General features: G+C 54.0%; 2 protein-coding genes across 2 annotated transcripts; one reads left to right on the top strand and one right to left on the bottom strand.

The window, feature by feature from the left end:
* Positions 1-1097: 1097 nt before the first annotated feature.
* On the top strand, positions 1098-6610 carry GLA (galactosidase alpha). The gene is made up of 7 exons (XM_063416752.1): positions 1098-1306; positions 1462-1636; positions 1832-2009; positions 3495-3586; positions 4452-4613; positions 5197-5394; positions 5518-6610. The coding sequence occupies exons 1-7, from the start codon at positions 1137-1139 to the stop codon at positions 5779-5781; spliced, it is 1239 nt and encodes a 412-aa protein (XP_063272822.1). The 5' UTR covers positions 1098-1136; the 3' UTR covers positions 5782-6610.
* RPL36A (ribosomal protein L36a) lies at positions 6062-10558 on the bottom strand. Its single transcript, XM_063416754.1, has 6 exons — positions 10487-10558; positions 10145-10250; positions 9340-9407; positions 7730-7852; positions 7588-7643; positions 6062-6654 (listed from the first exon to the last, which is right to left on the bottom strand). The coding sequence occupies exons 1-5, from the start codon at positions 10553-10555 to the stop codon at positions 7623-7625; spliced, it is 387 nt and encodes a 128-aa protein (XP_063272824.1). The 5' UTR covers positions 10556-10558; the 3' UTR covers positions 6062-6654; positions 7588-7622.
* Positions 10559-11378: the final 820 nt, after the last annotated feature.

Here is an 11378-nt window from a genome sequence, read left to right as displayed (position 1 = left end):
GTACAACACCACAGAGTCCACACACGCAGGCAGAGACAGCAAACAGCCTGGTCATAATCCACACTCTGGGGAAGGGCACACGGAGAGGTGCTCTGGAGGCTCATTCAGGAGCTTCTCACAGAGTTTTTGAGGCAGTGCTGAAAGCCCAGGGCCAAAATCAAGTCCTGAGCCCATGGGGTACAATGCCCTCCTCCCCAGGACCCAGTGCTGGCACACAGAACACACACAGACCCACACCCTGCACTCACTGCAGCCCCCAGCCCTCGGGCAGCCCCGGCACTGCTGAGCTCAGAATCATAAAGGTCAGAAAAGATCTCTGAGATCGAGTCTCACCTATGACCCATCACCACCGTGCCAACCAGACCATGGCAGTGATTGTCGTGTCCAGTGCTTGAACACCTCCATGGACCAGGACTGCACCTCCCTGGGCAGCCCATTCCAATGTCTAATCACCCTTTCTGGGAAGAAATTACTCCTGATATGCAGCCTAAACCTCCCCCGGCACAGCTTCTGCCCTCTGACGCTGTCCTGTTCCCTGCGAGCAGAGCCTGACCCCCCCTGGCTGCCCCCTCCTGCAGGATTTGTGCGATAAGGACACCCCTGAGCCTCCTTTTCTCCAGGCCGAGCCCCCACACCTCCCCCAGCCTCTCCTCAGGGACTGTGCTCCATTCCCTTCGCAGCTTTATTCCTTCAGCAGCTCAGTGTCCTTCCCGAGCTGAGGGGCCAGAACCGGACACGGCACTCGAGCTGTGGCCGCAGCAGTGCCGGCACAGGGGGACAACCACTGCCCTGGTCCCGCTGGCCACACTATCGCTGTACCGGCCGGGTGCCGCTGGTCTCTCGGTCGCTGGGCTCGCTGCTGGCGGGCACACGGACGGTGCCGCCCCGAGCGCGGCTCCCCCGGCAGCGCCGGCACTGCCCGGCCCGGCCGCCATGGCGGCCACCTCAGTCACGTGACACGCCCCACGTGATCCGCGAGAGGGCGGGCCTATGTGCTCTTCGCTGCCTGTGATTGGCGGTCGGGGCTGGCGGTGCCGCGCGGCGATTGGTTTTGCGGTCAGCCCCGCCTGCTATTGCCCCGAGGATTGGGCATCCGGGCTGTCAGTCCCGCGGCAGTCCCGCGGCGCGGCGGGGCGATGGCTGCGCTGCGGTGGATGCTGCGCTGGGTGACGGCGGCGGCGGCCGCGGTGGCGGCGGCGCTGGCGCTGGACAACGGCCTGGCGCGGACACCGCCCATGGGCTGGCTGCACTGGGAGCGCTTCCTCTGCGCCACCGACTGCGCCGCCGACCCGCGCCGCTGCGTCAGGTACCGGTGCGGGGAGGTCGGGGCAGCCCGGGTAGCGCGCAGCCGGCCCGGGGCTGTGGCGGCCGCCGTGGCTCCCCCGTGTGCCCCCCGTGGCTGTGCCGGTGGTAGACAGCAGACGTTCTCCGCTTCCTTTCCCGGTGGTGCGCCCTGCCCAGCGAGCAGCTGTTCGTGGAGATGGCTGACAGGATGGCTGCCGACGGCTGGAGGGACGCCGGCTACGAGTTCATCTGCATTGACGACTGCTGGATGGCCCCGACGCGGGACCGGCAGGGCAGGCTGCAGGCGGACCCGAAACGGTTCCCCGGCGGCATCCGCAAGCTGGCCGACTACGTGAGTGCCACCATGGCACGGTGTGACCCAGCCTGGGCGCAGGACAGGGCAGGGCTGGGTGGGTATGGCTGCACCACTGCTGAGATAAGGCCCTGCCTGCCACACCGGGGCTTTGCTTCCCGTGCTGGCCCAAATCCTCTTGCTCCTGCCTTGTGGCTGCCCCATCCCAGGCTCTGTTTCTGTCTGCACACACAGGTGCACTCCAAGGGTCTGAAGCTGGGGATCTACAGCGATGTTGGCAAGAAGACATGTGCTGGCTTCCCTGGCAGCTACAACCACTATGACCTGGATGCCCAGACATTTGCTTCCTGGGGTGTGGACCTGCTCAAGTTTGATGGCTGCAACTCTGACTCACTGGAGCTGCTGGCAGAAGGTAGGCACGGGCTCAAGGCAGCTATTCCCATGGGTGGGAATATTCTGCAGGCAGCAGCAATTCCAGGCCCGGCATCAGGCCCCAGGGACCTGCTTTTCCCTGAGCATTCCCATTTATGGGACTTGCTTACAAAAGCAAATCTGAGGCCCTGTTCTCAAGCCCAAGGTGTTGAGTATTGCTGTGTTAAGTGTTTTTACCTGCTCAGTCTCCTGGAGCTCTCCTTCAAGGACAGCTTGGAAAAAGAGCTTTCTCACACTGAGAAATCACGGATCACACTGAGCACAGACACATCAGCTGTGTGCTCTAGGGGGGTGTGCAGGCTGCTCCCTCAGCTATTAACTCAGCACAGGCTCTGCCCCTCTGCAGTGCCTGTGCTGGAGAGCCCAGAGCGTTTCACACACTTAACCCTTAATCCCTTTGGTGAGGCCTTGTCAACGTGAATCAGCCTGAAGCTAGAACAGCTTGTGTCAGCCATGAAAGGAGCACTTAGGAGGGCTTTTAACAGATAAAAATGAAGGCAATTATGGCATAAAAATCCTACTGGGGTTTTCCTTTTAAAGCACACCAGTGTAAATACCATTTCAGAAGTCATTTGCACAAAGGCAGGCAAGGCAGCAGCTGAAAGCTCAGCAGCTCCCTGTGCTGAGGGAACTTGGCTACAGACTCTTTTGAAGCACAGGCAAATCCCAGTGCCACAAGAGTAGATTTGTGGGAAGAATGCTTTAACTTGGAAAGCCTTTTTCTCTTGACTGGGCTCTCTGGCTGCTGGCACAGTCAGCACCACAATGTTTGACAGCACAAAGCCCTGCACAAAGTCCTGTCTCTGCCTGGCAGGGAGAACCTGCCCAAGTGACAATGCCAGATGGTGGGGCATATGCCAACTGCCACAGACAGGAGCACAGCTCAGCACCCTGAGTGACAGCTGAGCTGAGAGCTCCTGTTGGATCATATGTGCAACCCAGATACAATCCAGCTGTACTGAGGCAGTTCCAGAGGAGACAGCAGACTTTTCATTCTCTCTCTGCCAATTGGAAGGGACTTAACAGGGCTGTTTGGGGACAAGGACAGGAAAAACTGGAGCTTTTGCATTCCTGCCCAGTCCATATGGTGCAAGTGCCTCAAGAGAACGTACTCCTACATAACCCAGCAAAGCTGCCCTGCTTGCTAGATACTGACTTGTGTTTCCTGGGTATCTAGAGGAAAAATGCCATACAGGAAAGCTTTTAACCTCTTCCCCTGGCTGTATGTACAGAGATCAGCAGTCTTGGAGTGACAGCCTGCCCAAGCAAAGCTCCTGTCCTTGGGAGGCAGGGAACCAGCTGCAGACTTTAAATTCCCCTGTCCTCCCCGTGGTATCTCAACCAGAAAAATGTGTTCAATTTTAATTTTGCAAGAGTTGAACTGAAACCTGAACCTGTGACATTGGAACAGTTCTGCTGTGTGACCACAGAGGTTGTGTAACCTCTGTCTGTCCTCTTCCTTTAGGATACAAGCGCATGTCTCTGGCCCTGAACAGGACTGGAAGGAGCATTGTGTACTCCTGTGAGTGGCCCTTCTACCTGAGGCCTGTGCAGCAGGTAAGGAGTGCCTCCCAAGGTTTATCCTGGGGCTCAAGTGGGAAGAAGAGAAAAACATGTTAAGATTGCAAAACAGCATCCTGAGAAACTTGCTGCTCTCCACTCTGACAGGGTACAAGGCTGTAAAATGGAGGGAAAAAAAACTTTCTTTCAGGAAACTGATTCAATAGGATCCTGCAGCATGAAGGCACAGCCCAGATGGAGCGTGCCAAAAAAACCACAGCATCCATCTGCTTCCTCTCCTCAAGGAGCTAAGCAGCAAACCATTGGCAGTGCAGACACACAGCCTAGCAGCTAGCCCAGTGTTATTCCTCCTGGACACACAGTGCTGCAGGCTCAGCCTTGCAGACAGCTCTGGGGACCACGAGAGAGGCTTTGTGACATCCTCCACATTGTTCAGTGACAGATTTCTGCCAGCCAGGGTCTGTGACTGACACACTGCCCTCCACCCACAGCTCCTTCCCCTGTGCCACTGTGACAGGATGGTGCCATTCCCTCCCACTGGAATTAAATGTATTACTCACCAAAGGGTGTAAACCCAAGAAATAGCAATAATTACTGTGACATTACCGTTTAATTCCACTGGCCTTGTCACACCTTCAGTAAATTTGTGAGGGAATTTTGCAACAAACTGGTGGTCACAAGTGTTCTCCCAAGGGGAGCAATGGTGTTGTCTAGGATGTGTCAGAGTGGAGTTACTGGGCACAAAGCATTCAAGGGAATCAACATGCACTAGATATCCAGATAGCTGGTATGGAAGGTGGTATCTTGGTTTTCCCCCAAGCTACCTTTGGCCCAGTCTAGCCTTGTTGACTCTTGTTGTACAGCCAGGTGCTCTGTCTAATCACACTCATTGTTCTGGCAGCCCAATTACACAGAAATCAAACAGTACTGCAATCACTGGAGGAACTTCTATGATGTCTATGACTCCTGGAGCAGCATCAAGAGTATCTTAGAGTGGACAGCACTTCACCAGGACACCATTGTGCAGATAGCTGGGCCAGGGGGCTGGAATGATCCTGATATGGCAAGTACAGCAACACCCACCCTGCATGAAACATCAGGGAAAAACCTTCCCTCAGCTGTGGGCTAAGAATGGGAAGAGAGAGAACTGGGGGAGAAACATTGAGGGGAAGGCCTCTGATGGGACACCAGCATCAGGATCTTGATGAGAAGGTCCAGGGTAGAAAGGGAAAGAGAACTGCAGCTATGGACAGTACCAAGGGAACACCATCTTTGTGTCCTGCAGCCTCCACAAGCAGTACCAGCTCAGAACACAGGTGTGTGGCACTGGGGGACAGTCTCCAAAGTGCTCATGTCCCACCAGAGTAAAAACCCCTGGGTGCCAGCATTGCAAGGATGTGAATCCAAAAGCATTCCTAAACACTGCCCAGCCACTTAAAGAGCTCTCTTCTCTTCCACCAAGGACTCATCCTAAACTACCACGCAGTTAAGCCTTGCTTTTCCCAACCAGCTGGTCCTGCTCCTGGCACTCAGCCTATCTAGCCAGGTTCCAGAGGGAGGTCCCACCCTGTGATTTCCTGCTACTGGTGGCCCCATTTCTCCTCGGCAAGCAGCGTTACCAGGCACTTTTTGTTTGCTTGTCCTAGCTGGTGATTGGAAACTTTGGGCTGAGCTGGGACCAGTCGGTGACTCAGATGGCCCTGTGGGCCATTATGGCCGCTCCCCTGTTCATGTCCAACGACCTGCGGCACATCAGTCCTGAGGCCAAGTGTCTGCTCCAGAACAAAGAGGTGATCGCCATCAACCAGGACCCGCTGGGCAAGCAGGGATACCAGGTTGTCAAGGTACAGCAGGATAGGGCTGGGGTCACAGGAGGGATGGAGAGGTGCTCAGGGTTTGGGAACCCTGTGAGTCCACCACTTCAGCCTCCCACAGCCTAAGCCCTGGGTTTGTTTTCTCCTTGGCAGGATGGGAACTTCCAGCTGTGGGAGCGGCCCCTGTCTGGCCGAGCCTATGCTGTGGCAGTGCTGAACCAGCAGGAGATTGGAGGACCCCAGAACTTCACCTTCTCCCTCACCTTCCTGGGCAATGGGCTGGCCTGCAACCCGGCCTGCTCCATCCGACAGGTGCTGCCAGCCAGCAGGGACTGGGGCGTTTACAGCTGGATCTCCTCCCTGAGCGTGGAGGTGAACCCCACAGGCACTGTGCTGCTCAAAGTCCTGCCACTGTAGGCAGCACAAAGACAAGCTTTTCCTAAGCTTTAGGCTCTGTCTGCACTTGTGGCAAGAAACTTGTCTCCTTCTTCCAAGCAGGTGCTTTTTTTCCTCAGGCATTCATTATCTGAACTTTCAGCCTAATGTGACAAATAGCCATCACTCCATCAAGAGGTGACCAAGGGGGAACAGCAGAGCAGTGTCCCTGTCCCTGGCATCTCACCCGACTCCTCCAAGGGAGGACTCCAGCAGGGCAGCAACTGCTGTTTATACCCACTGCCACTACCAAGCAAGAAAACAGCTGGCCTTGAGCATTTCAGGGACAGTAGAGAAACACACCTTGGCCACTTTGGTGTTTTCCAGAACAGGGCACACAGTCCAAGAACAGCTGCTCCCACCCCTGCTGAGGAAACCCAACACTGCACATGCACTTCCATCTTTGGACAACTCAGGGACTGACATGAACCACTGCACGTCTTAGCAACTTTATTGACAGCTGCTATCATGCCTTAGGACTCAAGTTTTTGAGGGTTTCTCCTCGCTCCAGGAGTCTCTCACCAGTGGCTGTCACTTCCTTTTAGATGACAACTCCCTCTCCACCCTTTATGTGGCCACCGGAGTCCCTTTTCTCCATGAATCCTGCCTCCCAGAAATCTGAGTGTGCTTGCTTCCCACTGCTGGCAGCAGCCTTTAACTTGAATAACATGGGCTCTCCGACACAGGAGATGGATAATCACTTAAACAACCATCATGTGCAAGTATATTCTCCTCTGGCTACGATACAATCAGGATTTCTTGATTTGTTCTTCTGTGATTAAGCACTTTGATTAAAATCCCTTTAAAAGGCTGTGCTTTTTCTTACTTGCAGTGTTCAAGAGTACAGCATGGTATCTGAAATTAAATAATGGTTTAGAAAACAGGCCAGTTTGTTCCAGCCATGGAAGTTTCTGTGAAATTTGTCAGGATTACTAGAAACGGCAGTCAGTGAAGCTGACATAATACAGCCATACAGTCCAAAGCTACCACTGCCTACACAAATCTGAAAAGGCAGTCACAACAGCCAATGTTTAATAAGCAAGAACACAGATTCCCTTAGAATTCAGTAACTGAGTGCTCTCAATCATCATGAAGATGTGAAGAGGCATCTCTCCATCCTCCAGCTCCATTTCCACGACAAGAAAGTTGAACTCTGCATTGCATTCCCAGCACCTGCTAACAGCAGACATCCTCCTCACAGAAATGTTCTCTCTAAGGGGAAGCTCTCCTGCAGGCTGTCCCCACAACCCACCACACTCTGCTTGTTGCCCATTTGAAGCTTCACTGCTGTGCTTGGCCTTCCTCCTTCAAGGAAGAGGAGCCGACAGCAGTTGGCACAGGGGAAGGCAGCTCAGGCCTGTTACACCAGGAGCAACCACAGGCACGGAGCTGTCCCTCACCTCTCTCAGCTGCCACAGTTAATGGCACCTGCCTAATTACTAATTAGGCACCTGCCTAATGGTGCAGGGATCAAACCAGTGGCTGCTCCAAGGCCTTTGCTCCTTAGGGCTGTGCAGCTGTTTGGAAAAAGGGGCCTACAACCAAGTGCAGGGGAGTTCATACAGGAGCCTGCAGCACATTCATACAGAGAAGTCACTGGCACCATTACAAAACTCCCTTGGAGACACAGTAAAGAGATCCCAGCCCCTGGCAGGGATTTTTCAAAAGCCAGGTTAAAAACTCCTCTGTTAAATGGTTCTGCAAACAACACCTCCCTGAGCTGATATACTCACAGCTCCCACTCCAAAAGAAAAGACATTAAAAAAAGCAAGAGATTAATCTAATTACTTTAATATGGTCCGTAAGGATGAACAGGATGATGCTCAGAACTGGATCACCTGGCCCTGTAAGAAGCAAGAGACAAGAGTGAGTTTATTCACCACTGAGTATCGCCCCCCTTTCTTTTGTATTTCACAGAATACAAACTCACCTTTCTCTTCTTGTCTCCTCCCAGCTCAAAGTGCTTGCACCTCTTAATTGCCAGCATCCTCTTGGACCTGCAGTTGGGCTCCACACACTCCAGCCTCAGCACAATCTTCTTGGTGGTCTTGGCCTGGGAGAGGAAGAGCAGGGTGTCAATGAACCACACACCCCCAAGCAGACAAACTGCTGCTCTCAGGGAGAGCTTGTTCCCTGCACTCCTGAACATTTGATTTGTCTAGAGACTACAAACACAGGCTCCCTCCACTGAAAACAAGGCAGCATTTTAAGGATCAGTACAGGAGTGAAGTGGACCTGTATCTTCACAAAAAGGGCACTGGCAAAAGCGTTCAGGGAGACAGGGCTGGATCCTACAGCAATCAGCCATGCTGGAAAAGTCTGTTCCACTGAACAGAGCAAGAAATTTGCACTTTTACAGTGTGGGAGCACAAACTAGCAGTGCTCAGGAGAAATCCAGAAGCAAACTGAGCAAAAGAAACACCTGGAAGGCAAACCTTCTCTGAAAGAAGCAATGACACAACAGGCTCAATGCAGGCCTGCAGCTACTCAGAAGTTGGATGAAACCTGAAAGGCTGCAGAGGGAAGAATCCAAAGCTGGGAGGCTGCTGCAGCAGCTGGACAGGGCTGTAACCAGCAGCTAAAAACCTCAGCCAATCATCCCAACAATGCTGACTGGGAAAAAAACAGAAATGGGGATTGCAATGTACAGGTAGAGAGTGCCAGCAATGCAGCTGTTTGATGCACCCTGCTTGCAGAAGCATTTTCTGTGAGGTCTCCCCACTTCCTGGCACAAAGTCAACTTGAAAACCCGCTGCCTCATTTTCTTCTTGCTGGAAGGCTTCCTGTACACCTCCAGCAGGACACCAGGGCTTCCCAGCAAAAAGCCAAGCAGCTCTATGAGCACAGCTAAACAATTCCCACAAAGTAACAAATCCACCCCGGGTTTTGGTTCCCTGCTGTAAACACCACACCAAGCAAGCAGACAGCTCCCTTCCCTTTGCCAAGCCCTTCCCCTTGGGCAGGCAGTGAAGGAAACATTCCCTTCATTGCAAATATCCCTCCCAGAAAGACCTCACTGCCCTGCAGCATCAAAGCTGAGAACCTGACTGCAAGCACATCCCAAGTCACCCTGCAAATGAGGAGCATCTCCATAAGACAGCAAGGAGATGAGCCATGTATTTGATGAGAGCTTACAAGAGAAAAGGACTTTTTACAAGAGCACAGAGTGACAGGGCAGTGTCACTGGCTTCAGACTGACAGAGATTTAGATTAGAGTAGGAAGAAATTCTTCCCTGTGAGCGTGGGGAGGCCCTGGCACAGGATTCCCAGAGAAGCTGTGGCTGCCCCATCCCTGGAAGTGTCCAAGGCCAGGCTGGATGGGCCTTGGGACAACCTGGGATAGTGGAAGGTGGCGCTACCCTTGGCAGGGAGCTGGAACAAGATGCCTTTTAGGGTCCCTTCCAACATTCTGTGATGAGGAGGGGACACTGGCACTGCACAGAGCTGCCCTAACACAGCCAGAGCAGAGCACTGAGGAACCCTCCCTCAGCTGGGCATGCCCAGGAAGATTCCCGTTCCTGAGGAGCAACACTCACTTACCTTTTTACGGAAGATGGGCTTTGTCTGGCCCCCGTACCCACTCTGCTTCCGATCATAACGCCTTTTTCCTGTGGGGAAAAATGCCCCTGGTCAGGCAACAGCCTAGGAGGTGCTACAAGCACAACTGGCACTTCCTAAATCCCAGCAGAGCTCAGCCTGTCCCTGCACAGCCCAACAGAACCAGCGCCTCCCTCCTCCAGCAGCCCCGTGCTCAGCCCGTGGCCACAGCTCTTGTGCTCCCCAAAAGTGGAACCTTTCCCTCACTGTGCACACAACACACACACAGGGTCAAGGGACTTGATTTATTCAGAGTTCTGTGCAGAGAAGGGTGCTGCATGATAAATCCTCAAAGCCAGCACACAAAGGGCCAAAAATATTTATACAGTCCTGTTCAGCTGATAGCTGCATAATTAATCCACATCACTACTGGCAGAGATACTGTTGGATTCACTTTCTTTCACCTCGACTTGAAGGCCCAGCACATTTTAAACTCACAGCCCGTGCCAGCAGGCAGGGCTCTCCCTCGGGCCGGGCAGCTCAGGCTCCAGTCGTGCTTTCACAGGCAGCTGGTTCACCCTGAGCACATCCCCTCACTAGTTAAACATTTCTATACCACAACCATCCCAAACTGCTTTGGGCTGACACGTCTTTAACCTTTCTTCCTTTGGCTAATTTTTTAAATTCCCTTTATTGTACAGCACATGTTTAGGTCGGGTTGTCCTCCCTAGCCATGCAAATGTTCCCGATCTACAGCACCCGTGCAGGGCCCAGGGCACCCGGGCCGCCGCAGCTCCCGCGTCCTCACCCTGTGCGTACAGCGAGTCCTTCCCCTTCTTGTACTGCGTGACCTTGTGCGGCTGGTGCTTCCCGCACTTCTTGCAGTAGGTCCGGCGGGTTTTCGGCACGTTCACCTGCAGGAGAACGACACAAGCCGGTCACGGCCGCTGCGCATACGCCACATCCCGCTCCGAAGGCCCCGCTCCCGCCCTCTCCTTCCCTCGGGCCCTGCGCTGCCATCTGGGGCTGGGGAAGCCCCCGCACTGCCCTGGCTGCCCTGCACGCACCCGCGGCAGCGGAGGGCGCCCGGGCCGGCGCAGCCCCGGGGCAGATGCCGGCGGATGGAGCCCAGCCCCGGCCCCGCACTCACCATCTTGGCGGCGGCGGCCCGGAGAGGAGGCGCTACCGGAAGCGGAAGTGAATGTGAGCTGGGAACCATAGAGAGGAGAGGGCGGGGAGCATAGAGCACAGCGCCCCCTGGCGGTGGGAGGAGAGCGTGGGGTGTGGGAGTGGGGGGTGAGCGGGGTGAGGGCCGGGGGATCTGCCGGGTCTGCAGGTGACGTCCAGGTGCTTGAAAGACAAAATCTGCGTCAACAGAGTTGCCTTGTTAAGGTTTAGGGCTTGACATGTTTCAGTGATCTGGGTGGAAGTTAATAAGGCTTGGGAAAGAGGGACTTGCCACTGATAGTGGATACAGAGAATGCAGAATTTAGGACACAGAAACAGCTGGCAGAACTCTCAAGACAAGGATGCAACTAGCAAAGCTAACTCAACAACTGAGCTGAACCAGCTCTGAGTGTATAAGAGGGATTCCAGCACGGGGAGATCACACCACCAACTCACAGACCACCGACTGGAGAAACCCACTGACCCAAACAAAGAGAAACACTGAACAAGTGGCCTAATTAACATATGCAAGGGAATAATTTAACACTACAAGATGGAATACTAATGAATGATGTAATCTGTGTACAATGAAGATTAATGCTTTCGTTTGCTAAAATGTATAAACAGTGAAAACCTTTGATAATCACTCTGCTGGCTTTCTGAATTTGCCACCAAGATCTCTTTCTGCACAGAGCTGTAAATAAACCAAATACCTCAGTTCCGTGTGGGGATCAGCCTCACGCACATCGGGTGAAAGAACTCATTTTGGGACCACAGAGGGATGGTCAGCCAGCCCAGCCAACACCTGGCACTGCCCACAGCCCGGGGCAGGCTCCGGCCACGGTGCCCCCACAGCAATGGCCCAGCTGCCTGCA

This window comes from Prinia subflava, chromosome 20 (assembly GCF_021018805.1).
Source record: "Prinia subflava isolate CZ2003 ecotype Zambia chromosome 20, Cam_Psub_1.2, whole genome shotgun sequence".
Lineage (NCBI taxonomy): Eukaryota > Metazoa > Chordata > Aves > Passeriformes > Cisticolidae > Prinia > Prinia subflava.
This window is presented reverse-complemented; position numbering and strand designations above follow the sequence as displayed.